Here is a 27,992-nt window from a genome sequence, read left to right on the forward strand (position 1 = left end):
GAATTCATGTGCTTATCATTTTCCATTCATCTTATCTCTACAAAGGACAATGCCAAGACTATATCAGAATCACTATTAATCAAACATAATCCTATTTTGAGGCCTATTCCAAATTCATACATAAACTGACCCAGTAGTTACGCTGAACAAGAAGGAAAAATTTTCTGCCTTTAGGGACATTCATTACATTTTGCTCAGACTCTGCCCGAGCAAAGACTCAGACATGTCTGACGCTTGCTACCCCATGGACTGTAGACCACCAGGCTTCTCCATCCATGGTATTTCCCAAGCAAGAATTCTGGAATGGATTGCCATTTTTTGGTGGGGGGGGGGGGGGGGGATCGTCCCGATCCAGGGATCAAACCCAGGTCTCCTACATTGCAGGTGGCCTCCTGCACTACAGGCAGATTCTTTACCAACTGAGTCACCAGGAAAGCCCTACATTTTAGTTGGAGAGAAAAACATATAATTAAAAATGCTTAAAGAAATAATGATTTTAATGATATAGTAATTGGAGAAACTTTTTACAGAGCTTAGACCTTAGACTTGAAAGATGCAAAAGAAGAAAAAAAAAAGCCATGAATAACATGATTAGCAAGGATAAACAGTGAACAGATATGAAATTCCATAGCAAGCAAAGAGAAAACAACATCTATTAACAAGACCGGAAGATGTGTAATAAATGTGTAACTTATAAGTAAATGTATATCGGGTTCCAAATAACATCTGAATCCCTCAAAAAACCTTCTCAATAAAATATATTATCTAACTATAATGAAACTGAAACTTAATAACAAAGGAAGAATTAGAGGAGAGTCTAAAATATAATGCAACTAACTTTTGAGAAAAAACATTTATAAAAATTAATAATATTTAAAGAACTCCATGATAAAATATCATGATATGTCTAAAGCATATATCCAAAGTTTTCTCTATTTTTAGCTTTATAACCTGTATCAAAAGAGAATTAGCAATAATAAAGAAAATATTTGATACAAAGTCCAAACAAAGAGCAAGTAAGTAAACTCAAAACAAGAAAATAAACAAGAGCAGAAATTCATGCAATTAAAATAAGAAAAACTATGAAATATACATTAAGGAAAACAAAAAGTTACTTAAAATATTCAAATAGATATATTTCTTGTAAAAAAATTGACTAAGGGGAAATTAGAAATGAGATACAATTAAACCAAATTCAGACCTTCAAAGATTATTAGAAATGAATAGCATGTACTCAACTTAAAATAATGTTTACATTACAGATACTATATGCTAACAAACTTGAAAACAAAAAATAACACAAAAGAATTAAAATGTAAGCAAGGAAAACTTATTAAAGAAATCAACCTCCTATTCAAATCTCTCCAATCCACTGTATTCCCCTAACAAGTAAGTATGCTGTCAAAAACAATGGATCTATATTGTTTCTCTTTACTGAAGAAGAACAAGTTTCTTAATTCTTGAATTATACAAAGTATGACCAGATATAGTAAAATAGGAAAGACGTACAATTTATTTGCAAGGCACTTGTAAGGTCAAAGGTGCATACTGTACAAGTAATATATAGCAATAGAAACAAAGTTATGGATGTAGTTTCTTCATAAATTTATATTAAAATTTATAAACAAAACTTAACCAGTAACAGTGCTCTAAAACCATATAAATAATCAAAGAATGTTTATTCCAATGATACACTTTTGATTTAATTTAGCAAAGTTAAATATTTCTTTACAGTATTAAAAAAGGATAAAAAATCATATAATTATCCAATATTCATAGAAATTATGGAAAATCATTTTATAACTTTCTATGTCAATTTATAATAAAAACAATTTTAAAAAGAGGAAAACTTTTTGATTAAATAAAAGATATGTACTGAAAAGCCCAAGTTGTATCATACTTAACAAGGAGTTTTCAGACTTCATCTTATTAATATCAAAAGCAAGGCAAAGAAGGACTTCCCTGAGAGCCAGTTGTTAAGACTTTACCTTCCAATATTCGGTGGTGGGGGGGGGAGGTGCAAATTTGATCCATAATCAGGAAGCTATGATTCCACATACATTGGAGTCAAAAAAAAAAAAAGCATAAAAGAGAAATAGTGTAACACATTCAATGAAGACTTTAAAATGGTCCACGTTAAAAACAAAACAAAACAAAACAAAAAACCTTAAGAGAAAAGAGCAAGGCCAAGATATCCAAAGCCACTCCATATACTGGTGATTGTGAATGTTAAAGAAAACATTACATTTTTAATGTTTCTGAGGTAAAAACAAAATGTATTTGTAGGCATCAGGAATGAATGAATTATGTTCAATATTTCTGAGAGGTAATATTGGATGAGAATGGAACATAATCTATTCAATTCAAGCTGGAAGGCAATGGTGAAGTCACTAAAGTAATCCCAGGTGATGAGTAGGAAAGCAGATACCTAAGCTGGCTTTGTTTTGAGAAAGAGGAAAAAGTGAATGTTGACAATTCATTACAGAAGTCTTATTCTTAAAAGTGAGAAAAGATTCTATTTTAAGAGGTGGGGTGATTTTTTGGAATGATTTTAAAATGGAAGTAGTAGGGGAAAACTGGGCAAAATTAAATAAAATGTAATGAGTTCACATAAAGTGAATCAAAGGAAGAAATGTGTTTTCTTGTTAGTTGGTTAGAGAGGGATCAGAGTAAAAACTGAGTTTCTCTTTATTCTATTTAATTTACATTACTTCTGTAATATTAATGTAAAAGTACTATTTTATTTTGTCTCTCTTCTAATTATTAATTTGTGAAAAATTTAAAGAGAATGTAGATTTTATTCTCAGGTGGAAAGAAGACACAAAATAAGTACTTTTTCCCTCTCTTATCCTGTGCTGATAAAATAACATTTATCATTATGTTTCTTACTTTGCTTAACAGATTATGTTGTCTCTCCAGACTATGTAGTTTTGAAGGCCATCTTGAATAAACCTGCAGATCCCACCAGTCTGTGGGGAAGAAGTTTTATTTGAGATCCACAAAAAAAGAATGCTGTTAGGTGAATAATATATTTCTAAATTAGAAATCCAGAGACTTTGACTTCATTAAATTAATGACCTCATGTATACTTCCTAGTTCTTCCATCAGAACGACAACATTGAAAATAGAGGAATTTTGATAATGATGAGCAAAATACAGAATATATTTTCCAGTGGAAAATAACAATAGCCTTCAAACTGGAAATTCCAGTCCCTATTTGGATATAGGATAAAGTGGAATCTGGCGGCAGATGATCTCTCTCCATCAGACAATCATTGAAGCTGATTTTCTTTCCCTCAATTGTCTCAACATTCTTTGATGTTTTTGTTCATGGAGATATTGGTTAATGACGAGACGAGCCCTTCCAAGGGTTAGGAGATGAAAACACTTAGAAAGTATGGTGCCCATGCCGTAATGTTGAGATTCTGGAGACATTTACTGGGAATGCAGTAGTCAACACTCTTCTATGTCATGATGCCAGGAGCCAGCACGGGAGATCCCACCCATGACAAGGTCATGCGGAAGAGCCTGACAAGGCAAGGCAGATCAGGTCTCAAGAGGTCCTCTGCCCGAGCATCTACCCCGAAACCAAAATCTGTCTGTTTACTGTCTGCTATACTACACTCTTCTGACATTAACAAGGGCTATCCCCGACCACCTTTCTCTGAAGAAAACAACTTAGAGCTTTAGTTAATAATTCTCCTGGGCATAATAAGAGTGTTCCAATCCAAACCCCTCTGATGATTTTCTAAGTAACCTGACAGGTTTGTTCAGGCTCCTGCAGTTACGCATGTGATTGTTTATGGCCTCCCAACTGTGAGAGGCACAGGAAGCCTATAATATTCTAAAAATATAGAGTCTTATGGGGAGTTAAGAAATTAGGAGAATAGTACTGGTGGAGGGTTTCATTGTTGAGCCAATATTTGCTGCTAAGTTTCCATATCCCTTACCCATTATGTTTTTGAGAACATACATTAATTAGTACAGTTGGTATGTGGAAAAATAAGCTGTAGCCTTTGATTTAACCACATCAGAAATTCTTTCCATGTTATAGCCCACTTCACCCTTAACCTATGGGAATGTAACCTTTTCTAGTGCTTTCTGAGGGTGGTGCCTGACTTTAGAATAATCACCTTTGGAGAAAATAAGTTTTCTGGTTGACTAATCATTATCAGAAAGGGTCATAAAAATGTTAGCAGGCCTTCTGGCCAGAAGATTATGTAAATCACCTGAGACCTCTGTATTTCTATGTACAGCTCAAGGTATATAAGCCCCCCTAGAAAATAAATTTTGGGCCTTGCTCAATGATGCTTGGTCTCCCTGTGTCATGCTTTCTTTCTCCCTTTATCTCTTTTTCAGGCTGATCTCTTGGAGCTCAGAGGCTCTCTGCATTCACTTTTTGGCCTGGGCTTCTAAGACCTGACTGGGAAGGTGCTCTGCGTCTTCACTCCTTCAGGAGATGGAGAGGGCGCCTGCGGCCTATGTGAACAGAGCAAGTTCCTTGTCTGGCGCTTTATTGGCTTTTTGCATAAACCAAGGAATATCAGCCTCTTTCTCTCCTCTATTTTCTTAACTGAACTGTAGCATTCCTTCCTTATCTCTCTCTAGATCTCTAATTAATCTTTTTCAGACGCCGACGCCATCCCCCTGAGGATACCCTGGATCCAACCGGGATTGGACCCTGGTATCATGGCCAAAATGGTGCTCTCAGGAAGGGATTATTAGGCCCTGACTATATTGCCAACCAAAATACCCCTTTCCCTCTATTTTCTCCCCTGGATTTTCTTCCCTCTCCTCCTCCTTTCTCTTTCTCTTGCTCCTCTTTCCATTCATTTCTTTTCCCTTAGCTGATATATATAGCCCTTTTATATGCTGTGGGATTTAGTATCCTTAGAACCTAAAAGGATCCTTATGACACAGTCTCTTATCTGCTTGGTTTTCACTCCATAGACGATAGGGTTCATGGTGGGAGGCAAGAGCAAATAAATATTGGCCACAATGATGTGGCATGATGGAGGAATCCTGTGACCCCCAAAGCGGTGGGAAAAGAAACAAAAGAAGGCTGGGCTATAGGAGAAAACTATAGCACAGATGTGCGCAGTGCAGGTGCTGAAGGCCTTCCACCGAGCTTCTGCTGAGGAGAGGCTGACCACCGTGCAGAGGATCATTGTGTAGGAGACTGAGATGCACAAGATGTCAAAACCCCCTATCAGGAGGGCAACCATCAGACCATAGATGACATTGATCTTGATATTTCCACAAGATAACTTGGCTACAGCCATGTGGTCACAGTAGGTATGGTGTATGATATTGCCTCTGCAATAGGGTAGTCTTTTGATGATGAAAGTCAAGGGAATGACAAGCAACACACCTCTCAGGAAAGTGACAAGCCCAGCCTTTGCAATAATAGGATTGGTGAGGATAGTTGAGTAGCGCAGAGGGTAGCAGATGGCCACATAGCGGTCTAAGGCCATAAGCATAAGCACCCCAGACTCCATCCCTGTGAAGGCATAGATGAAGAACATCTGGACTAGGCATTCATCAAAGCTGATTTCTTTAAGATGGAACCAGAAAATGCAGAGGGCTTTAGGAATTGTAGTAGTGCACATGACAAGGTCAGTTAGAGAAAGTATGGCCAAAAAGTAATACATGGACCTGTGCAAGGAATCCTCATAGCAAATGAGGTAGAGGAGTCCACAATTATCAACCACAGCCACAACATACATTGTGCAGAATGGCAAAGAAATCCATAAATGCCTGTCCTCCAGGCCTGGGATTCCAGTAAGAATGAATGAAGCTGGTGTCAAGTCTGTTTGATTCAGAATTCTCATGATCAAGTTGGTATAATCATTAAGCAGCTAGTAGGATTTTCATGGGTTTCTTTGTTTTCTGTTTTCCAATCCTTCAGGATTAGAGGTGGAAAGGGTGAAAAATCTTAGTTGTATTCTCTCTTTCACTCTCGACTTCTTTCAGCCAAATGTGCATTTTAAAATCAAATGATCAAATTTTTAAATGCAGTAGAATACTTAAATAAGTTAAAACCAAGTATGTGTTCTATGTTAGTTCAGTTTATCAATTCATTCAACAAACAGTTATTTAGCAGTCACTATGTCCCAAGTTCTGTCACATATATTGTTTCCACATTATTTTGAACAAAAAATGGCATGGATTAAATCTTCATAAATTTATAATTAAAGGCAATTGTATTGAGATCTTTCTAATAAGGTTTTGTTAGAATATCTTATTTAAATGTTAATTGTGATACACGTATTCTGATGAGTATTTTCTTAAGGCAAACTTTGTTGATCACTTCTCATATGACCTGACACAAGATAACGTTGTTTTCCCATCCTGAAGCCCCCCGCCTTCCTCCCCGTACCATCCCTCTGGGTCGTCTCAGTGCACCAGCCCCAAGCATTCAGGATAGGGAACACGTGTACACCTGTGGCGGTTTCATGTTGATGTATGGCAAAACCAATACAATATTGTAAAGTAATGAACCTCCATTTAAAATAAATAAATTTACATTTTAAAAAAAGATAATGTTTTTATTGTTATTGATTTTAAAGGGTTATATTTCTGCTGTACTAAACTTTACAAATATTAACTCATTAATCCTCACAAGTCCAGGAAGTATTTTTAAATTAATCTGCTCTTTATAATTGATTAAATGGAGGCACTATGTAGATGAGACTTCTACATGTCTGAGTTGCTGTGTGTTCAGTTCCAAAACTGAGCCCTCTCTGACCTCTTTTTTTATGATTTATTTCTTCTAAATTTTGACAGAGAAATGTGTGTTAGAAAAAATAGTGCCCTGATAATTTGGTAAAGAATCTGCCTGCAGTGCAGCAGACCCCGGTTCAAGTCCTGGGTTGCGAAAATCTGCTGGGGAAGGGATAGACTACCTACTGTAGTATTCATGGGCTTCCCTTGTGGCTCAGCTGGTAAACAATCTGCCCACAATGAGAGTAGACCTGGGTTCAATCCCTGGGTTGGGAAGGTACTATATTGCTCCTTGAATGTTATTTCAAACTTCAAAGTTTTAATGATTTATTTTTATAGCTTACTTTGTTTTTTATCTTTTATTTTGGAAATGTTTCTTAATTGTCAATTTTTGACTACCAATTCACATTTAATAAAGAATCTTTAGAAAGGTGATTTGAAACTCCAGGTTACGAGTGAGTCTCATCAATTGATAGCACTTACTGCATATTCTTCTAGGGACCTCGTCATTGCATCCTTAGTTATCAGTGTTTACCATATCTCAGCTTATTATTTGATTCTTCATTCCTTAGGTATCATCACTGGTGTTGACATAAGCTAATAACTGCAAAGCTAACAGACACCTTGTAATCTGCATTATAGACAAAAGAACAATATATGTTGATAATAAAAGAATATGTTTCCTTGATTACCAATATTGTCATCAAGTTTTTTTTTTTCTGTCAGGTGTGTAAAGTTCTACTTTGTGTACATTATATTTTTCAGATAACTTTTACAGGCATTATTAAAAGTGAGAAAACTAACAATTCACATATATATGTACATATACATATATATGCATAAAACACATGCACACAAACACCATAGATATATGTATGTTCGTATGAGTGGAAAAAATTTAGACTTTGAAATATATTTTTAAAAAAATGTTTGGCCAGCATAAATGAAATTGTCATAAGTGATGAAAAACAAGATTGCTGCTCATTTGTCCCTTTCAATATATTTGATCAACTAACTCAATTATGGGAATTCATATAATATTGATAAAAGTAGGAAAGCTAGGGGAAACATAGATACACAGAAATTGAGAATATAAATATTCCAAAATTACCTGTGCTCTATTCTTAAGAATATAATTCTTAAATATGAGATGAAATATCCTATTTATGTCTCTTGTGTTTTCCTTTTTATGGTTCTAGTGGCCATTAATGAAACCAACTATTGTTATGTGAGAATATCTTATTTTCTATAAATTTATCAAACTCTTAAAGATAGAAGCTTATACCAAGTAACAAAATATTTACCACAAATTAGACCTTTCCCAAATTACATTCACATTGATTTTGAATGTAAGCTAAATTGTTCTCCAAGGAAAATGGATTTATACTGTCCTCTCAGTGGGCAAGTATACCAATATACAAAGATTAATAAATAGTAACATCAATACATGAACACCAGAACTTATCAGGTACAATATTTTATAGTCTGTCATTTCTTCTCACTCTCATAAAACATCACAATTCTACAAGTATACATACATACACATGTATGCACACAATTCTCAACTTTTTAATCCTTTGTTATCTGTACTATGGAAATGAGCATTTAAGGAAAAATATGTGTTGCAAATCCCAAGGGGAGATTTCAAAATATTGGAGGCACAGGTGCTCTTGTGGGAATCAAGCTTGCTCCTATGGGAAGATTAAAAAGTAATGAAAGTTTTCGGTTCTTACTACCCATAGAATAGTATGTAAATAAGTGAATAGTTCCATGTGTGTATATTTGTGCGTTGTGTGAGAGCATGTATAAATAGCAAGGAATGAAAATAAAGAAAATGAATGCAAAATTTTTAATGAAAAATAATGACTTTAATATTTATTGCAGAGTATTGTTTCTTTCTGTGGAAGACATTATGGGAGACAAATTGAAAGCACTTGAGTTACAGAATATTTCAATCATTCACACACACATCTATTTTCCTTGTATTTGTTTATTTTTCATCTCTCTAAATAACATCACTGAGGATTTGGTACTCCCAGAACCTTCACATATAAGAAGAGGAAAATTGTGAACAAATTGAAAAATGCGTGCAACTTAGCCCAAGAACACATGCACAGCGTTAAAGGTACACAGACTGTTCATGGGAATTAAACTCACTCCTATCTGAGGAGGAAAATGGAAGGTTTACATTCTTATCATCTATGAAAAGTGAAAGTGAAGTCACTCAGTCATGTCCGACTCTCTGCGACCCCATGGACTGCATCCTACGAGACTCCTCTATCCATGGGATTTTCCAGGGAAGAGTACTAGAGTGGGTTGCCACTTCCTTCTCCAGGGGATCTTCCTGACCCAGGGATCGAACCCGGGTCTCCCACATTGTAAGCAGACGTTTTACCATCTAAGCCACCAGGGAAGCTCTTTTCTTTAAATTCCACGTTCAATAGTATAAATAACAAAAGACTAAGACATTGAGGATTGTGCATGTGCATATATTGCAGAATCGCGATATCTTTTGACTAGTACCCTAAACACCTGAACCAGAGTGCATTGAGCTCTCTGCTTACCATCTATAAGATAAGACATAAATAAGAGAATAATTTCATATACACACATCTATATGCATCTTTTTGCTTTGTGTGAAGAAGTATATATAGGTGCTATAGAATGAACACTGTAGTGTTTAATGAATATTACTAATTTTAACATACACAGAATTATCTACTTTCTGTGTCGGGCCCTTAAGGACACAGTTCAGTTCAGTTCAGTCACTCAGTTGTGTCCGACTCTCTGCGACCCCATGAACTGCAGCACCCCAGGCTTCCCTGTCCATCACCAGCTCCCGGAGTTCACTCAGACTCACGTCCATCGAGTCAGTGATGCCATCCAGCCATCTCATCCTCTGTCGTCCCCTTCTCCTCCTGTCCCCAATCCCTCCCAGCATCAGAGTCTTTTCCAATGAGTCAACTCTTCGCATGAGGTGGCCAAAGTACTGGAATTTCAGCTTTAGCATCATTCCTTCCAAAGAACACCCAGGACTGATCTCCTTTTTTTTAATTTAAATTTATTTATTTTAATTGGAGGCTAATTACTTTACAATATTGTATTGGTTCTGCTACACATCAACGTGAATCCACCACGGGCGTACACCTGTTCCCCATCCTGAACCCTCCTCCCACTTCCCTCCCCATATCATCTCCTTTAGAATGGACTGGTTGGATCTCCTTGCAGTCCAAGGGACTCTCAAGAGTCTTCTCCAACACCACAGTTCAAAAGCATCAATTCTTTGGCGCTCAGCTTTCTTCACAGTCCAACTCTCACATCCATACATGACCACTGGAAAAACCATAGCCTTGACTAGATGGACCTTTGTTGGCAAAGTAATGTCTCTGCTTTTGAATATGCTACCTAGGTTGGTCATAAATTTCCTTCCAAGGAGTAAGCGTCTTTTAATTTCATGGCTGCAATCACCATCTGCAGTGATTTTGGAGCCCAAAAAAATAAAGTCTGACACTGTTTCCACTCTTTCCCCATCTATTTCCCATGAAGTGATGGGACCAGATGACATGATCTTCGTTTTCTGAATGTTGAGCTTTAAGCCAGCTTTTTCACTCTCCACTTTCACTTTCATCAAGAGGCTTTTTAACTCCTCTTCACTTTCTGCCATAAGGGTGGTGTCATCTGCATAGCTGAGGTTCTTGATATTTCTCCCAGCAATCTTGATTCCAGCCTGTGCTTCTTCCAGCCCAGTGTTTCTCATGATGTACTACTCTGCATATAAGTTCAATAAGCAGGGTGACAATATACAGCCTTGACGTACTCCTTTTCCTATTTGGAACCTGTCTGTTGTTCCATGTCCCATTCTAACTGTTGCTTCCTGACCTGCATATACGTTTCTCAAGGACACAAGCTGAAGATATTTACAATGTTTTGAGAACTTTTAATTTACTCTCAATCACATATATTCTCATGTCCCTTTGTTTGCTTATTTTTCTTTCAAGTGACATTGATGATGAATTTATGACATTCAGGAACTTCACCAGATCAGGCTTATTAAACAGATACATTTTTTTCCTTTTTTTATATTCAAGGATAATTGCTTTACAATGTTGTGGTTGCCTCTGGCATACACCAATGTGAATTAGTTATTATTTTATATATAATATTATATTTTAATATATTATTACATTATATTATATATTATATAATATTATATTATTTTATATTATTGATATACTCATTATTCTTTATATACATTCATTATCATATATATACATATATATATGTATATATATATATATACACACACACACACTTCCTCTCAAGCCTCCCTCCCCTCTATCCATTTCAACCCCTGTTGGTTGTCACAGAGGGCAGGCTGGGCTCCTTGTGTTATATAGCAGTTTCCAGCTAGTTATCTATTTTACACATGATAAGGTATACATGTCAAACTTTTTTTCCCTTTTTTTATTATTTTTTAGAATTTTATTTTATCTTTTTTAATTTACAATATTGTATTGTTTTTGCCATACATCAACATGAATCCGCCACGGGTGTACACGTGTTCCCAATCCTGAACCCTCTCCAACCTCCATCCCCATACGATCTCTCTGGGTCATTTGTTATATGTATTTTTGAAAAAAGTTTGACAATGTCATATTAAAACAAAAGTTCTTCAAGTTTAAATGGACATTCACAGCAGGGCAATTCAGCAAAATTATGACTAAATGAAAGTACATCATACATTTTTACACAATTTATTTAATGATTTCCCATTCTTAGATTTATCAGAAAAGGCAATGGCACCCCACTCCAGTACACTTCCCTGGAAAATCCCATGGATGGAGAAGCCTGGTAGGCTGCAGTCCATGGGGTCGCTGAGGGTCGGACACGACTGAACCACTTCACTTTGACTGTTCACTTTTGTGCATTGGAGAAGGAAATGGCAACCCACTCCAGTGTTCTTGCCTGGAGAATCCCGGGGACGGGGGAGCCTGGTGAGCTGCCGTCTATGGGGTCGCACAGAGTTGGACACGACTGAAGTGACTTAGCAGCAGTAGCAGTAGCAGCATTCTTAGATTTATATGTTATTTTGCAGAAAAATGATACAAGTTTATATGTAGAAGAAAATTTTTAGCACAGTGTTTTTTTACTTCATAATTTTTTATTGAGGTGAAATTCACATACTATTAAATTAACTATTTTACTCTTTGAAAAGTAAATTCAGGGCTGTGCAAATATCAGCAGTATATAGTTCCAAAACATTTTTGTTACCTCAAAAGGAAATCAGTCACTTATTGCCCCGGTTTTCCAGCTCCTGTCAATAAATAATTTGCATTCTGATTCAATGAGCTTCCCTATTCTGAATATATCATATAAAAGAAATCATAGAATTCTTAACCATTTATGTTGGGCTTTTTCACTTAAGATGATGCTTTCAAATTTCATCTCCATAACAGCATATAATTTTATTTTATTTTGATTGAAGTATAGTTGATTTATAAAGTTGTATTGATTTCTGCTATATAGAAAAGGAATTCAGTCATACATATATATACATTTCTAAATATTCATTCCCATTATTACTTATCATAGGATACTGCATATAATTCTCTGTGCTATACAGTAGGACCTTGTTGCTTATTCATTCCATATATAATAGTTTACATCTGCTAAACCCAGCTAAACTCAATCTCCATTCAATCTTTCCCCCCATTTGCTCTCTCCAGTAAACCATACATTTGTATTCTATATCTATGAATCTATTTCCCTTTTGCAAATAAGTTCATTTTAACCACTTTTTTAGATTCCACATGTAAGTGATATTGTATGATTTGTCTTTCTCTGTCTGACTTACTTCATTCAGTATGACAATCTCTGGGTCCACCTGTGTTGCTAGAAGTGATATTGTTCTGTTCTTTTTATGGCTGAATAGCACTCCATTATATATATGTACCACATCTCCTTTATCCATACATCTGTTGATGGACATTTAGATTGATTCTATTTTGGGTGTTTCCCAGAAGTATGTAAAATAGTCTTGGCTATTGTGAATGGTGTTGCTAAGAACATATTGGTGCCTGTATCTTCTTGAATGCAAGTTTTGTGTGGCTGTGTGACCAGGCATTGGACTGCTGAATAATATGGCAATTTTATTTTTAGTTTTCTGAGAAGCATCCTTACTGTTTCTCATGATGGCTGTACCAGTTTATATTCCCACCAACAATGCAGGGGTGTTTTCTTTTTCCACATCCTCGACAGCATTTGCATAACAGTATATATTAGTACTTCATTTTATATGAATGATTAATAACTCCTTGTATACATATATATAGTTTTGTTTTAACTTTCAATAGATGAAGTGTTCTTTCTAGCTTTTTTCTAGTAGTGCTACTATGAATATGAATATACAAGGTCTTTTTTCATACAAGCTTTCCAATATTTTGGGTAGACACTGAAGTGTTGAATTCTTAAGTTACACAGCAAATGTGTCTTTCTAATTGCCAGAACTGTTTTCCACAGCTCCTGCATGATTTTATATTTCTAAAGCAATGTACTAGGACCCTGATATGTTAAAATCACCAACACTTGCTAATTTCATTTTACAAAAAAACAACAACAACAACAACAACAACAACTGAAAAATCCTTTTAGGGGAAATAGTGGTCTCTTTTGCAGTTTTGATTTGAATTTGTTTAATGAAAAATAATGTTGAGTATCTTTTCATATGCTTGTAGGCTTTGTACATCTTCTTTATTGAAATACCAATTCAAGTTATTTGTCCATTTAAAAAGATATAAAATGCATTAGGATGTAAATGCACAAATGGCTGAAATAAATCCTGTGCTATCAGAAGCTATATAAATTGTACCTGGATTCAATTCTCTAATTAAAAAGAAAGGACTGTCAGATATTTAGTTTAATTGTGTCTCTTCATTTTTGTCTGGAAAAGTAATGCATATTCCACTTGCACATCTCTTGAATTTCTTGAAGTAATGAGAATCAATGTGTTATTCTGCTTTAAATGAAGATCTTTCTTGACAACTAAGATTACAAATATTAGTTTCACTACTTTTTTCGAAGTTTCATTTTCCACCACAAATTCCTTCAGTTCAGTTGAGTTCAGTCACTCAATTGTGTCCGACTCTTTGCGACCCCATGAATCACAGCATGCCAGGCCTCCCTGTCCATCACCAACTCCCAGAGTTCACTCAGACTCACGTCCATTGGGTCAGTGATGCCATCCAGCCACTCATCCTCTGTCGTTCCCTTCTCCTCCTGCCCCCAATCCCTCCCAGCATCAGGGTCTTTTCTAATGAGTCAACTCTTCTCATGAGGTGGCCAACAAATTCCGTATGCTAACTGAAAAACTGTCAGTGTCAGTGTTTTTATCTCTTTTGCCATTTCAAAATCTCAGAAAATACGATGGATATATGTTTGGGAAAATGAGCACCTTCTCCATATTAATTGCTCTTGTTGTCTAGGTTAAGAAACTTATATAAGCCCTGACTGACCTCCTTCTTCTCGAGTGCATATATTGAACATTTTTCATGTGCTTGTTGGTGATTGTACATCTTCTTGAGAGAAATGTCCGTTCAAGTCTTTGATTTTTTTAAAAAAGATAATTGCACATCATAAATCCAATAGACAAGTGGTAGGAGGAAGTTCTACCCTATCAGTAATTATATCAAATGTACATGGTTTAAAGGCTCTAATTAAAAAGAATAGAATGGCAGGTATCTGATTTAACCACATTGTCTGGAAGTTTTAGCCAGGGCAACTAGGTAAGAAAATAAAATATTTATTCTGCTTCTCTTTCCTTTGGATTTTTGAGAGAATCATCATTTTGGATAACAGAGAAATTTCTTGAAAAACGTGGTTCCAAATATTAGTTTTACTGCTTTTTTGGAAGCATCATTAGTTGCAATAGACTACTTAAATCAACCAAAAAAATGTCAATGTTTCTTAGTTCTTCTTCCATCTACAGTCCTAGGAGGATATAATGAATGTATATGTGGGGATATTACAAAGGTGAGCATCCTCTCCAAGTTAGCTGCCTTAGCAATTCAGCTTAAGGAACTTATATAAGCCATGTCTCAGGTCCTTGTTCTTAAGTGCATAGACCATGGGGTTGAGGGCAGGAGGAATAACATTTTCAAGTACATTGAGTAGAACTGGGATGAGGGGAACTGTCTTTGTTGCACCATGGGTGACAGAAAGGACAATAAGAATTGTATAGAAAAAAAGGATTAGGATAAGGTGGGAAGTGCAAGTACTTAAGGCCTTGGATGCAGCTTCTGCTGAGTGCAGTTTCAGCACAGAGTGAAGAATTAGAACATAGGATATAATAATCAAACCCAAGTCACTTCCCATGAGTGTCCAGGCCAGAAGTAACTGATAGACACTGTTGATTCTCTTGTCATCACAGGATAGGCTAGTGACTCCAAGAGTAGAACACAGACAGTGCTTGATTTGGTTTTTTGAGCAATAGTGTCTCTGAGCAGCCAACACAGGCACAGGGATAGAAGACAGACTGTTTCTGAGTGTTATGAACACAGTGGCTTTGACCACAAAAGATTTGTTGATTATTGATGGATAGTGTAGCGGTCGACAGATGGCTACATATCTATCTATAGCCATGCAGACAAAGATGCCTGATTCCATAAGCATAAATGTATGTATGGCATACATTTGCAGAAAGCACTCAGGGAGACTGATAGACTTAGCATTGAACCACAAGATCGCCAAAATCTTGGGCATGATGTTGGTAGGCATGCCCATATCTACCACGGCCAGGATGCCCAGGAAATGGTACATGGGCTGGTGCAGTGTTGCCTCCTTATTGATGATGATCAGGATAAGGATGTTGGCGCTGAGAGCTAAGAGGTAGAGCAGAGCCAGGGGCAGGGATAGCCAGTGTTGCCAGCTGTGAATGCCTGGGAATCCCAAAAGAATGAACTCAGAGACCTGGAACTTTGAGCTGTTGGAATCTCTGAGATCCTGGAACATCTTCACTAAGAGGAAAAATATGCAAGGTTACTATTCTTAATAATTTCTCTGACAGTGTTTGAAAAGGAGTTATTCAGGTTCATGATATTCTTGGTGGTAGTGGCGGTACAGAGTCATTGTCTTTTCTCTTCTCATCCCAGCACTAACATGTATTGGATATTTCTAGTTAAACAGGAACTTTTGTAACATTACCTGTTGGCTTAATCAAGACACAAACTTCATACCATAAGGCAGTTCATATTGTTTTGTCCTTCTCAAGACTGAGGAAAAAAAATTAGTGAAAATTGGAACCTTGGTCACTATCTTCAGCCTGGAGATCATAGAATTTGGACAAAATGAAAGCCCTCTAATTTCACAGCCTGGCATCTTAAAGTTGATTTTACTAAAGTGTTGGATTATTAGAGACTTTATATTAATATATAGTATGAGTGTAGCAGCAGCATGAGTGTAAAGATTTTTGAGTATGGAGATATTTAGGTAACACTACATTATATGGTATTGATAATAAAAAAAAAAAACTTTTTTCTAGGTCATGAGATTTTGTGAAATAATCATGAGTATTATTCACTTTAATTAAAATATATGAAGTAATTTATCATACACTTGTTTTAGTGAGTAAACTGATATCAAAATTGCTAATCACCCATATGAAATCATGTAACAAAAGAAAAGAAAAATAATTGAGGTATCTCAGCATAATGTAAAAGCAATTGTTTCTGGTTTTCAGTAATTTTCCTCTACTTGACATAGTTTCGATTTTTGGAGGACTCCAGATAGTCATACTATAAGAGTAAAACAGATAATTAAAACTTACCTTCAGAAAAATTGTTTGAAATGAATTACTCAATTAAATTACTTTGTATTTATCAAATTTTTAAAATTTAATCATTTGTTCATTTTAATATAAAAACTGAGATTTGTGTAATCTGTTTCTCCTAAATATTGCTACTTATTTGTTTCCTTTCAATACGTTAAATTTTTGGCATGTATTATCAGGATATATAATTTTGAAAAATGCTGTGGTTGGTAATTGTAGTATCTACAAAAAAAAAAAAAAAACAGTAAGGATACACTCACCTGATAAATATATTCATCTCAAAGGAAGTAAAGATATTCATTATACTTATAACAAAATAAAAAATGGTAGACTAAAGAAGATATATATTTATGCAAATATACTTATTCTGCTTCATATATGTTATTTTCAGTTCAGTTCAGTCCCTCAGTCATTTTCGACTCTTCGTGACCCCATGAATCGCAGCACGCCAGGCCTTCTTGTCCATCACAAACTCCTGGAGTTCACCCAAACTCATGTGCATCGAGTCGGTGATGCCATCCGGCCAACTCATCCTCTGTTGTCCCCTTCTCCTCCTGCCCTCAACCCGTTCCAGCATCAGAGTCTTTTCCAGTGAGTCAACTCTTCGCATGAGGTGGCCAAAGTATTGGAGTTTCAGCCTCAGCATCAGTCCTTCCAATGAACACCCAGGACTGGTCTCCTTTAAGATGGACTGGTTGGATCTCCTTGCAGTCTAAGGGATTCACAAGAGTCTTCTCCAGCACCACAGTTCAAGAGCATCAATTCTTCAGTGCTCAGCTTTCTTCACAGTCCAACTCTCACATCCATACGTGACCACTGGAAAAACCATAGCCTTGACTAGACGGAACTTTGATGGCAATATAATGTCTCTGCTTTTTAATATGCTATCTAGGTTGGTCATAACTTTGCTTCCAAGGAGTAGGCATCTTTTAATTTCATGGCTGCAATCACCATGGCTCAGACGGTAGAGCGTCTGCCTACAATGTGGGAGACCCGGTTTCGATCCCTGGGTTGGGAAGATCTTCTGGAGGAGGAAATGGCAACCCACTCCAGTATTCTTGCCTGGAAAATCCCATGGATGGAGGAGCCTGGTAGCCTACAATCTATGGGGTCGCAAAGAGTTGGACATGACTGAGCAACTTCACCTTCACCAATCACCATCTACAGTGACTTTGGAGCTCAAAAAATAAAGTCTGACACTGTTTCCACTGTTTTGCCATCTATTTCCCATGAAGTGATCGGATCAGATGCCATTATCTTCGTTTTCTGAATGTTGAGCTTTAAGCCAACTTTTCCACTCTCCTCTTTCACTTTCATCAAGAGACTTTTTAGTTCCTCTTCACTTTCTGCCATAAGGGTGGTGTCATCTGTGTATCTGAGGTTCTTGATATTTCTCCCGGCAATCTTGATTCCAGTTTGTGCTTCTTCCAGCACAGAGTTTCTCATGATGTACTCTGCATAGAAGTTAAATAAGCAGGGTGACAATATACAACCTTGACGTACTCCTTTTCCTATTTGAAACCAGTCTGTTGTTCCATGTCCAGTTTAATTAGCTCTAAATTTCAATATTTTATTTTACAGTTCTCATTGTTTTTATTATTAACATTGGAACTATTTATCAAATGTAATACATTCTTTGACTATTAATTCACACTTAGTAAAGAAAGTCTTTGGAAAACTGATTTGTAACTGCAGATGATGAGTGGATATCATTACTTGGTAGGATTTACTTTGTGTGCTCCTGTAGGGTCCTCTTTACTTCACTGTTGACCTTCCTAGGTCATGGGTCCCCCTCCCCCAACGAGGGACTTTCACATTTTTTAGAAAAGAGCCATACAGATATGAGTAAAAATGAAACTAAGTAAAAGTTTGGAAAAGATCCAGGGAATTTTCAAAGAGGAAAAGACAAATGATGTTACATCTAATGCATGGTTAGAATTCTGCTAGATCAGTGTCTTCCCATCTTTCTTTCTTCTGTAGTTGTTTGCTTTTCTACTCACTTTCACTAAGATTTTTAGCTTTGTAATTTTGCAATATTATATTCTATTTTGTACCCAACCACAACCAAATCCAACTTCAAATATCACATTCTTTAAGAATAGTCAGCTGTGAACTTTCCTGGTGGCTCTGTGGTAGGGAAACCACCTGCCAATGCAGGAGACACGAGTTCAGTCCCTGATCAGGGAAGATCCCACATGCTGCGGAGCAGCTAAGCCTCTGTGTCACAACTTAGAGCCTGTGCTCTAGAGCCCGTGCTTTAAAAAACAAAAGGAGCCACAGCAGTGAGAAACCTGAGCACTGCATCTAGAGGGCAGCCCTGCTCATCGCAACTAGAGAAAAAACCTTGCAGGAATGACGATCCAGCAGACCCAAAAATAAACAAAAATTTAAAAAAAGAATACTCAGCTCTCTGTCATGTTCACTTGATTAATACATGGTAGAAAACTTAAAAGTTGGGAATTTAAAGCAATCACAAATTATTAAGTCACAAATTTACAGCAATCACAAATTATTAACTGATTCTCAATATCCTGTTTAATAGCAAAGGACTTAAGCTAACCGTCGCAAGGCTAACAAAAGTCTTGGAATTTTCATTATTGACAAAGACTAACATGAGTTTACCATATAAGAAGATGTTTCCATATATACCAAAATTGTCAAATTTCTTTCTCATGAGGCTTGTAAATTTGTTCCTAATGTTTGTATGCCATTATACTTTCCACATTTCTTTTAAATTTTTCAATAAGAAACAAAACTGTAATAACTCATATATGTATAATTACATATATTTAACTGATTCCTGTAGAACAAGATAAACTTTGAAATGTAGTCTTATAAATAATTAACTTGTGTATACAGATTTTCAGAATTGCTGAAAAAATAGGATCATTATGCATTTCTTCCTCTCAAAACATTTAAACGATTAACTGTTAACTCTATGTGTATGTGTAACAAAAGGAGGTTGAGAAATTAGCATAGAAACTGATAAATTGAGAACAGCAACTATATCTCTGAGGTTGCTTGTGCTCTATTCTTAAGGATATAGGTTCTAAATATAAAATAAGTATCCTATTTATATCCTTCATGGTTTTTTGTTAGGTCTGAGTTTGAGTGAACTCCGGGAGTTGGTGATGGACAGGGAGGCCTGGCCTGCTGCGATTCATGGGGTCGCAGAGTCGGACACGACTGAGCGACTGAACTAAACTGAAGATTGATTACTAAAACTGGTTTTATTTTACATTAAAGTTTAGGTACCATTTGCAAAACATTTGTAAAACTCCCTAGTTAATGATCCAAGCTCACATCAAATATTGTAGTATCAACCATACTCATGTATGGATGTGAGAGTTGGACTGTGAAGAAGGCTGAGTGTCAAAGAATTGATGCTTTTGAACTGTGGTGTTGGAGAAGGCTCTTGAGAGTCCCTTGGACTGCAAGGAGATCCAACCAGTCCATTCTAAAGGAGATCAGCCCTGGGATTTCTTTGGAAGGAATGATGCTGAAGCTGAAACTTCAGTACTTTGGCCACCTCATGCGAAGAGTTGACTCATTGGAAAAGACTCTGATGCTGGGAGGGATTTGGGGGCAGGAGAAGAAGGGGATGACAGAGGATGAGATGGCTGGATGGCATCACTGACTCAATGGATGCGAGCCTGAGTGAACTCCGGGAGTTGGTGATGGACAGGGAAGTCTGGCATGCTGTGATTCATGGGGTTGCAAAGAGTCGGACATGACTGAGTGACTGAACTGAACTGAACCATACTTATATTAGATGTTTTCCAAACAAAATTTGAATTATTTCCATACATTATAGCTTAATTTTCTGCAAGTAAAATGGGCTCATATTATTCTATCGGAGACTAGTGTATCAAAGTTGTTACATTAACACAAGAATATGATTACTTATTTATATGTACAATTATCATAGTCTCAGTTCAGTTCAGTTCAGCCACTCAGTCATGTCCAACTCTTTGTGACCACATTATAGCCTACCAAGCTCCTCTGTCTACGGGTTTCTCCAGACGAGAATGCTGAAGTGGGTTGCCAGGCCCTCCTCCAGGGGATCTTCCCAACCCAGGGATAGACATCGTGTCTCCCGTGGCTCCTGAATTGAAGGTGAATTCTTTACCACTGAGCCACCCAGGAAGCTCGATTATCATAGCACATGTTGAGAATTCCCACTTCTAAACTCCATAGAAAATGTTTGTTTCCTCACTAATTAGTCCTAAATTTTACATCCCATGTTCTTTTCCTAACATAAAGTTTGTTCCTCAAAGTATGTTTTCCTGTCTAATATGGATGAAATGCATAGCACAAGGCATTATTGTGAGACAGAAAGCCGAAGAAACCATTACCCAAGGTTGTGTGTATGTGCGTGTTTATTTGCTCAATCGTGTCCGACTCTTTGCCACCCTTTGGACTGTAGCCCGCCAGACTCCTCTGTCCATGGGATTTTTCAGGCAAGAATACTAGAAAAGTGAAAGTGAAGTCGCTCAGTCGTGAGGACTCTGTGACCCCATGGACGGTAGCCTAGCAGGCTCCTCAGTCCATGGAATTTTCCAGGCAAGAGTACTGGAGTGGGTTGCCAAGAGTACTGGAGTGGGTTGCCATTTCTTTCTCCAGGAGATTTTGCCAACCCAGGGATCGAACCCGGGTTTCCCGCATTGCGGGTAGACACTGTACTGTCTGAGCCACCAGGGAAGTGGGTTGCCAGTTCCTTCTCCTGAGGATCTTCCTGACCCAAGGATCAAACCTGCATCTCCTGTATTTCCTGCATTGTAGTCAGATTCTTTACCTACTGAGCTTTGGGGGAAGCCCCATTCTGGACGAAATGCAGTCACAAATAAGTGTCTCTAGAAATAAAGAAATCAGATTCTTATTCTGAGAGCAGTGGGGGGATAGGTGAAGAGCAGATATGTTGTGACCATGATCAAGAACCATTCTCTTGCTATTTTCCTATCTCTTCTAGTCATGTGGATGATTCATATCTGACATCCACCATAATAGAATCAAAGGATCCTATTTTCTTAGAATAATTATTGATAATGATCATGGAAAGTTACACTGTATTGCAACCTGAGAATTGGAGAAATAAATATTTCTCCAATCCAGTATTTCATAATATTCCTCTCTTCAAATGGGTAGATGGAATCACACCTGAAGTTATGTAGATATAATAATCAATTCATATACATTCAAAAGCCCTCTGTACATTTTTCACTGCCTCTGTGTGTGTGTGTGTGTGTGTGTGTTTGTGTGTGTGTGTGTGCTCAGTCATGTCCCACTCGGGGCAACCTGATGGACTGTGGCCTGCCAGGCTCCTCTGTCCATGGAATTTTCAAGCAAGAAATACTGGAGTGGGTTGCCAGTTCCTTCTCCAGGGGATCTTCCATACCCAGGAATACAATCCGCAACTCTTTAGTCTCCTGTATTAGCAGGCATATTCTTTACCACTTGCACCACCTGGGAAGCCACTTTCACTGCCTATAGAGTGAAAAAAAAAAATCTGCCTTCACTCTCACTTTTCCATGTCCTTTATTACCTTAGTTTCTGGATAGCAAAACAATGAGCTGAATGCAATCTGGTCCAAGTGTTCAGGATTCTGGCCAAAAAAAAAAAAAAAAAAAGAATCATGGATCTACAATATATGTACGTTCACAGTCCTCAAATTCTAAATCCCTTGATATTTGTACTGTTGAACTGAATATTTTTAGAAATATGACATATATCGCAAGAGGTTTTGCAAAGCACTTGAAATACAGGTGCTGGTATGGGAATTCTATTTGAGAAGGAAGAGTAGGAGTTTCCACCCACAGTCTATGAGATAACACATGAAGAGCAAATTTATCTGAACATATCTAATTCGTGTGCTTGAATGTGAGGAATGTGTACAGGAGAATGAGAATGAATGCAACCTAATTTTAATAAGTATTATAGATTTATTATTTATTAAAGAGTTCTGCTTGTTTCCTTGTGTGTTCAGAAAGTTTTAATCACACACACATTCCTATATCCTTTTTTTTAGAATTAATCTATGTCTTTATTAACATATTAATTAAGATACCAATCAGATATTAGATATGAGGCTTGTTCACAGTTTCATTAAAATTATGTAAAATTCTAATTTAAGAGAGGTTTAATCTTAATCTTTATTTTTATTTTTATTTTTACTTTATTTTGCTTTACAATACTGTATTGGTTTTGCCATATCCTTTTATCCTTTCAGTTTTCTTTCAAGTAAGGAAGATGATGAACATTGAAGAACTTCAGTCAATAGTTCAAACTAATTATGCTAGTAATATTTTGATGCCCAGTTTTTGGGATAATAATGATGGTGGTGATATAAAAAGTAATAATGATACACAACTGATTCTAGTTGTTTTCATTAATTATATATTAAAATTGATTCCTATATTTCTTATTAATTGGAAAAAATGATTTTAGAAATAGATAAATCAAAACCTTAAATTTCTATAATCTAGAGGTAACTGTTGATAGATTGTCTAATATGCATTTTCTATATATATATTTAATAAAAAGTTTGAATAATACCATACTGAAACATAAATTCTACAATTTTAAAGTGCTGCTATGTGATAAATAGTTAAAATGATTTTAACTATATATATATATAGAGAGAGACAGACAGACAGACAGACAGAGATGGTGTAATGTTTTTATACTGAAACATAAAAATGATAAGTCATTTTTGATTGAAGTGAAATTAACATGCTATAAAATAACTACTTAAATCACTACTTAAAACATGTGGCCATTTTTGTCTTTCTTTTTAAATTTAGCATAGTGTTTTCAAATTTCATATATGTAAGAGCATCATTTTATGAATGACTAAAAATGCCTGATACAGATATGCTTAGTTCTGTTTATTCACTCAACTAACATTCAATGATATTTGCCTTCTTTCTGCTTTTTAAATTTAATACTGATAGGATAAACATTTGTGTATAAGTTGTTTTTACATTTGTGTCCAATTGTCTGGTTATAAGCTTAAGGGTTGATTTTCTGAGTCATATAGTAACTGTTCAAAACAAGTAATTGCTAAACTGTTTTCCACAGCTCCTCTGTGATTTTTTACATACCCTGCAGCAATGTACAATAACTCTAATGTTTCCACAAAATTGCCAATATCTGCACTATTTATGAAAAAAGCTTTTTAGGTTATACATTATTATCTTTGTGGTTTTGATTTGAATTTAGTTATGTTGAAATCTTTTCATGTATTTGTTGGCCATCTACATCTTCTTTAGAGATATCTCTGTTTGAGTTCTTTGTCTATTTATAAAGACATAAAGCACGTCATTAAACATACAAAGGCCTGGGGTAACATTTTAAGTTAACACACACCTATATATTAAAAAAAACCCAACAACTGTTTTTGTCAAATACATGAACATTTGTGAAATACTCATGAATATCATTTAATTTTTGTTAAAATATATGAGGTAGGTTAGTATATAATTTTTTGTGTGTGTGAGAAAGCTGACTTCTGCAAATACTGATAAGCTATTTAATGCCAAGTGACTTAGCAGCAGCAGAAACTATGAAATATACAAGCATGGTTGGGAAATTTCTATTTTTGAATCCAGTTGATTCTGGTTTTAAGCAACTTTCCCTTATTTGGACAGAGTTTTTCTTCTTGGAGGAGTCCAGACAGTCACACTATACTCAATAAAGCAGACATCAAAATATAAAACAATGAAGCTGAGATAAATGTTTTGACAGACAACCTGTTAAAATCACTGACACCATATCTAAGGCATACTTGATTTCATTTTTTATTAATATTTTAATTTAAAAACTGAACAAAGAATATTTTGTGATCTTTTTCGAGCTGTTTATCTTTTCTTTGAAATTTTAAAATATTAAATACATGATATAAAGGCATGATATTTTAATACTAGATGGTTCAAAATTATACTATCTACAGGAAAAAATATTAATATGGACTTGGTGGACTTAATCTTAAACCATGTAATAATATTTCATTTACTTTTAACATAACCAAGAAAGGTAAATAAAAGTTATGTATTTATATACATATGTATGTTGCATCATATATTGTTATAACTTCTAGGTTTCAATCATTTATTTTAATAGCATGCTTTGTTTTTTAATTTTGGAACTCTTTCTTTAAAGTCTTGCAGTGGTTTACTGTTACCTGACACTAATCAAAAGCCTTTAGAAAGTGGATTTGAAGCTATGCAATTACTGAGATTCATCTACTGATAATATTTACTTGGAGTGTTCTTTTCTTCATTGTAGTAATCCTTAGTTGGAAGTGATCTTCTCTCAGGGACTTTCAGTTTTTCTGGAATATAATCCACCAATTTATTCCTGTAAGAATATGTGACTGGTTGTCAGCATTCTTGACAGTGAATAGTAGAAGGACAGTGGAAATCATACCATATATGTGAATGCTGGATTAAGCCTTCTCATTTTTATGATGCCTCGTATTTGGCATCATATTTACACTTTTTTGTTAAATATTCTTCCCAAAGTAAACTGCTAGTCATCATAAGATTATATCAGCATTTAGCATTGTTTAAAATAGTGAATAAACCTAAGATTTCAAATGTTCCTTATTATATTTCCTAGCTACATCCCATTTTACCTTTATGTATTCACATCAAATACATGGACAGAGGAACATGGCAGGGTGCAGTCCACAGGGTCTTTAAGAATTGGACACAACCGAAGCAACTTGGCATGCACACATTCGCATCAAAGGAAGACAGTTTAGGTATTGTAAAAAGTGACTTGTTTTGAAAATAGCAAAGCAATACATGGCAAACTACTTCATAAGAGTGCTTTTCAAAGACTTATATTGTGTTACTATAAACTCAAAGTAATAAAGAAGTAGTCAGGAAATGGCAACTAAGCAAAATTTTGGAGGGGATCAGGATTTTTTACAAAAAGCAAAGATGAATGGTCTTTGACCTAAAGCTTGATTTGTTTGTTGCTGTTGTTTAGCTGCTAAGTTGTGTCTGACTGTTAGAGATCCCATGGACTATACCCCACCAGGCTCCTTTGTCCACAGGATTTCCCAGCCAAAATCATTGGAGCAGATGCACCTATGGGCATCTTATCTTTGACAAAGGAGGCAAGTATATAAAATGGAGAAAAGACAACCTTTTAAATAAGTAGTGCTGGGAAAACTGGATAGCTACATGTAATAGAATGAAAATAGAACGTATTTAAATATAAGGCCAGAAACTATAAAGAGCTTGGAAGAAAACATAGGCAGTACACTTTTTAACATAATCAGAGCAAGATCCTCTATGACCCACATCCTAGAATAATGGAAATAAAAGTGGAAATATACAAAAGGGATTTAATTAAACTTAAAAGCTTCTGAACAGCAAAGGAAACAATAAACCAGATTAAAAGACAACCCTCAGAAAGTGAGAAAATAATTGCAAAAGAAACAACTGACAAATGATTAATCTCCAGAATATATAAGCAGTCCATACAGTTCAACATCAGGAAAACAAATAGCTCAATCAAAAATAGGCAGAAGACCTAAACAGACCTTTCTCCAAAGGAGACATAGATGGCTATAAACATATGAAAAGATGCTAAATATCACTCATTATTAGAGAAATGCAAATCAAAACTACAATAAGGTATCACCTCACAACAGTCAGAATGGCCATCATCAAAAAATCTACAAATAATAAATGCTGAAGAGGGTGTGGAGAAAAGGGAACTCTCTTGCATTATTGGTGGGAAAGTAAATTGGTACAGACACTATGGAGAATAGTATGGCAATTCCTTGAAAAAAAAAAACTAGGAATAAAACTTAAGAGCTTAAAACTTAAGACCCTAAAAGACAAGACCCACAATCCCACTGCTTGGCATATATCTTGAGGAAATGATAACTGAAATAAACACAGCTACCCAGTGTTCGTTGCAGCACTATTTACAATATGACATGGAAGCAACTTAGATGTCCATTGACAGATGAATGGATAAAGTAGTTCTGACACATAGATACAATGAAATATTTCTCAACCATAAAAAGAACACATTTGAGTCAGTTCTAATGAAGTGGATAAACTTAAGACTCTATTATACAGAGTGAAGTAAGTCAGAAAGAGCAAGACAAATATCATACACTAATGCACATATATGGAATCTGGAAAGATGGTAATGATGACATTTATGCTGGGCAGCAGGGGAGATGCAGACATAGTGAACAGACTTGTGGACACAGTTGTGGAAGAAGAGTGTGGGATGAATTGGGAGAGTGATATTGAAAAATATATGTTACCATATGTAAAATAGTTAGCCAGTGGGAATTTGATCTGTGATGCAGGGAGCTCAAACTTGATGCTCTGTGACAACCTAGAGAGGTAAGATTGGGTGGGAGGTGGGAGGAGGTTCAAGAGGCAGGGGACATACGTATACCTATGGCTGACTCATGTGGATGTATGGCAGAAACCAACAAAATATTGTAAAACAGTTATTCTCCAATCAAAAATAAATTTAAAAAAGATTACTGAAGTGGGTTGACATTTCCTTCTCCAGTTCAGTCGCTCAGACGTGTCCGACTCTTTGCCACCCCATGAATCGCAGCACACCAGGCCTCCCTGTCCATCACCAACTCCCGGAGTTCACTCAGACTCATGTCCATCGAGTCAGTTATGCCATTCAGCCATCTCATCCTCTGTCATCCCCTTCTCCTCCTGTCTCCAATCCCTCCCAGCATCAGGGTCTTTTCCAATGAGTCAACTCTTCGCGCGAGGTGGCCATAGTATTGGAGTTTCAGCTTTAGCATCAATCCTTCCAATGAACACTTAAGACTGATCTCCTTTAGGATGGACTGATTGGACCTCCTGGTTGAATAAAAGTTCATAGTATGTATTTAACAATTTTTCCCACAGTTTTCCTCTTCTGTGAAGTTACTTTTATTTCACGGGAAATAAAAGAATAAATATATATTTAAAGAATATTTTAGCACTGAACTTTTGAACTTCTTTTTAAAATTAAATTCACACTGCTGCTGCTAAGTCAATTCAGCCATGTCTGACTCTGTGCGACCCCATAGACAGCAGCTCACCAGGCTCCCCTGTCCCTGGGATTCTCCAGGCAAGAACACGGGAGTGGGTTGCCATTTCCTCCTCCAATACATGAAAGTGAAGTCATTCAGTCGTGTCTGACTCTTGGCGACCCCATGGACTGCAGCCTACCAGGCTCCTCCACCCATGGGATTTTCCAGGCAAGAGTACTGGAGTGGGGTCCTATTGTTTAACCATTTAAGTTGTACAACTGAGTGGTTTAAAGTTCATTCACAATGTAATTCAAACATCACTGCTATATAATTTCAGAACATTTTCACTATCTCAGAAAGAAATCCTACTAAACATTAAAGAGTTGCTTATGATTGCCCTATTCCTCAGCTCCTAGCAACAGCTATTTTCTTTAT

The 27,992-nt window shown here is 36.2% G+C and overlaps 2 protein-coding genes across 2 annotated transcripts; both read right to left on the minus strand.

Annotated features, from left to right (window-relative positions):
- Positions 1-4,865: 4,865 nt before the first annotated feature.
- On the minus strand, positions 4,866-5,831 carry LOC128060538 (olfactory receptor 52N4-like). The gene has a single exon (XM_052652941.1). It carries the CDS (start codon positions 5,829-5,831, stop codon positions 4,866-4,868), a length of 966 nt encoding a protein of 321 aa, XP_052508901.1.
- Positions 5,832-14,778: 8,947 nt separating this feature from the next.
- LOC128059855 (putative olfactory receptor 56B2) lies at positions 14,779-15,732 on the minus strand. The gene has a single exon (XM_052652133.1). The coding sequence runs from the start codon at positions 15,727-15,729 to the stop codon at positions 14,779-14,781; it is 951 nt and encodes a 316-aa protein (XP_052508093.1). The 5' UTR covers positions 15,730-15,732.
- Positions 15,733-27,992: the final 12,260 nt, after the last annotated feature.

This window comes from Budorcas taxicolor, chromosome 15, assembly GCF_023091745.1.
Source record: "Budorcas taxicolor isolate Tak-1 chromosome 15, Takin1.1, whole genome shotgun sequence".
Lineage (NCBI taxonomy): Eukaryota > Metazoa > Chordata > Mammalia > Artiodactyla > Bovidae > Budorcas > Budorcas taxicolor.

Coding starts and splice junctions, on each gene's coding strand:
- LOC128060538 (XM_052652941.1), bottom strand. CDS start 5,831: ATGAGAATTCTGAATCAAACAGACTTGACACCAGCTTCATTCATTCTT.
- LOC128059855 (XM_052652133.1), bottom strand. CDS start 15,729: ATGTTCCAGGATCTCAGAGATTCCAACAGCTCAAAGTTCCAGGTCTCT.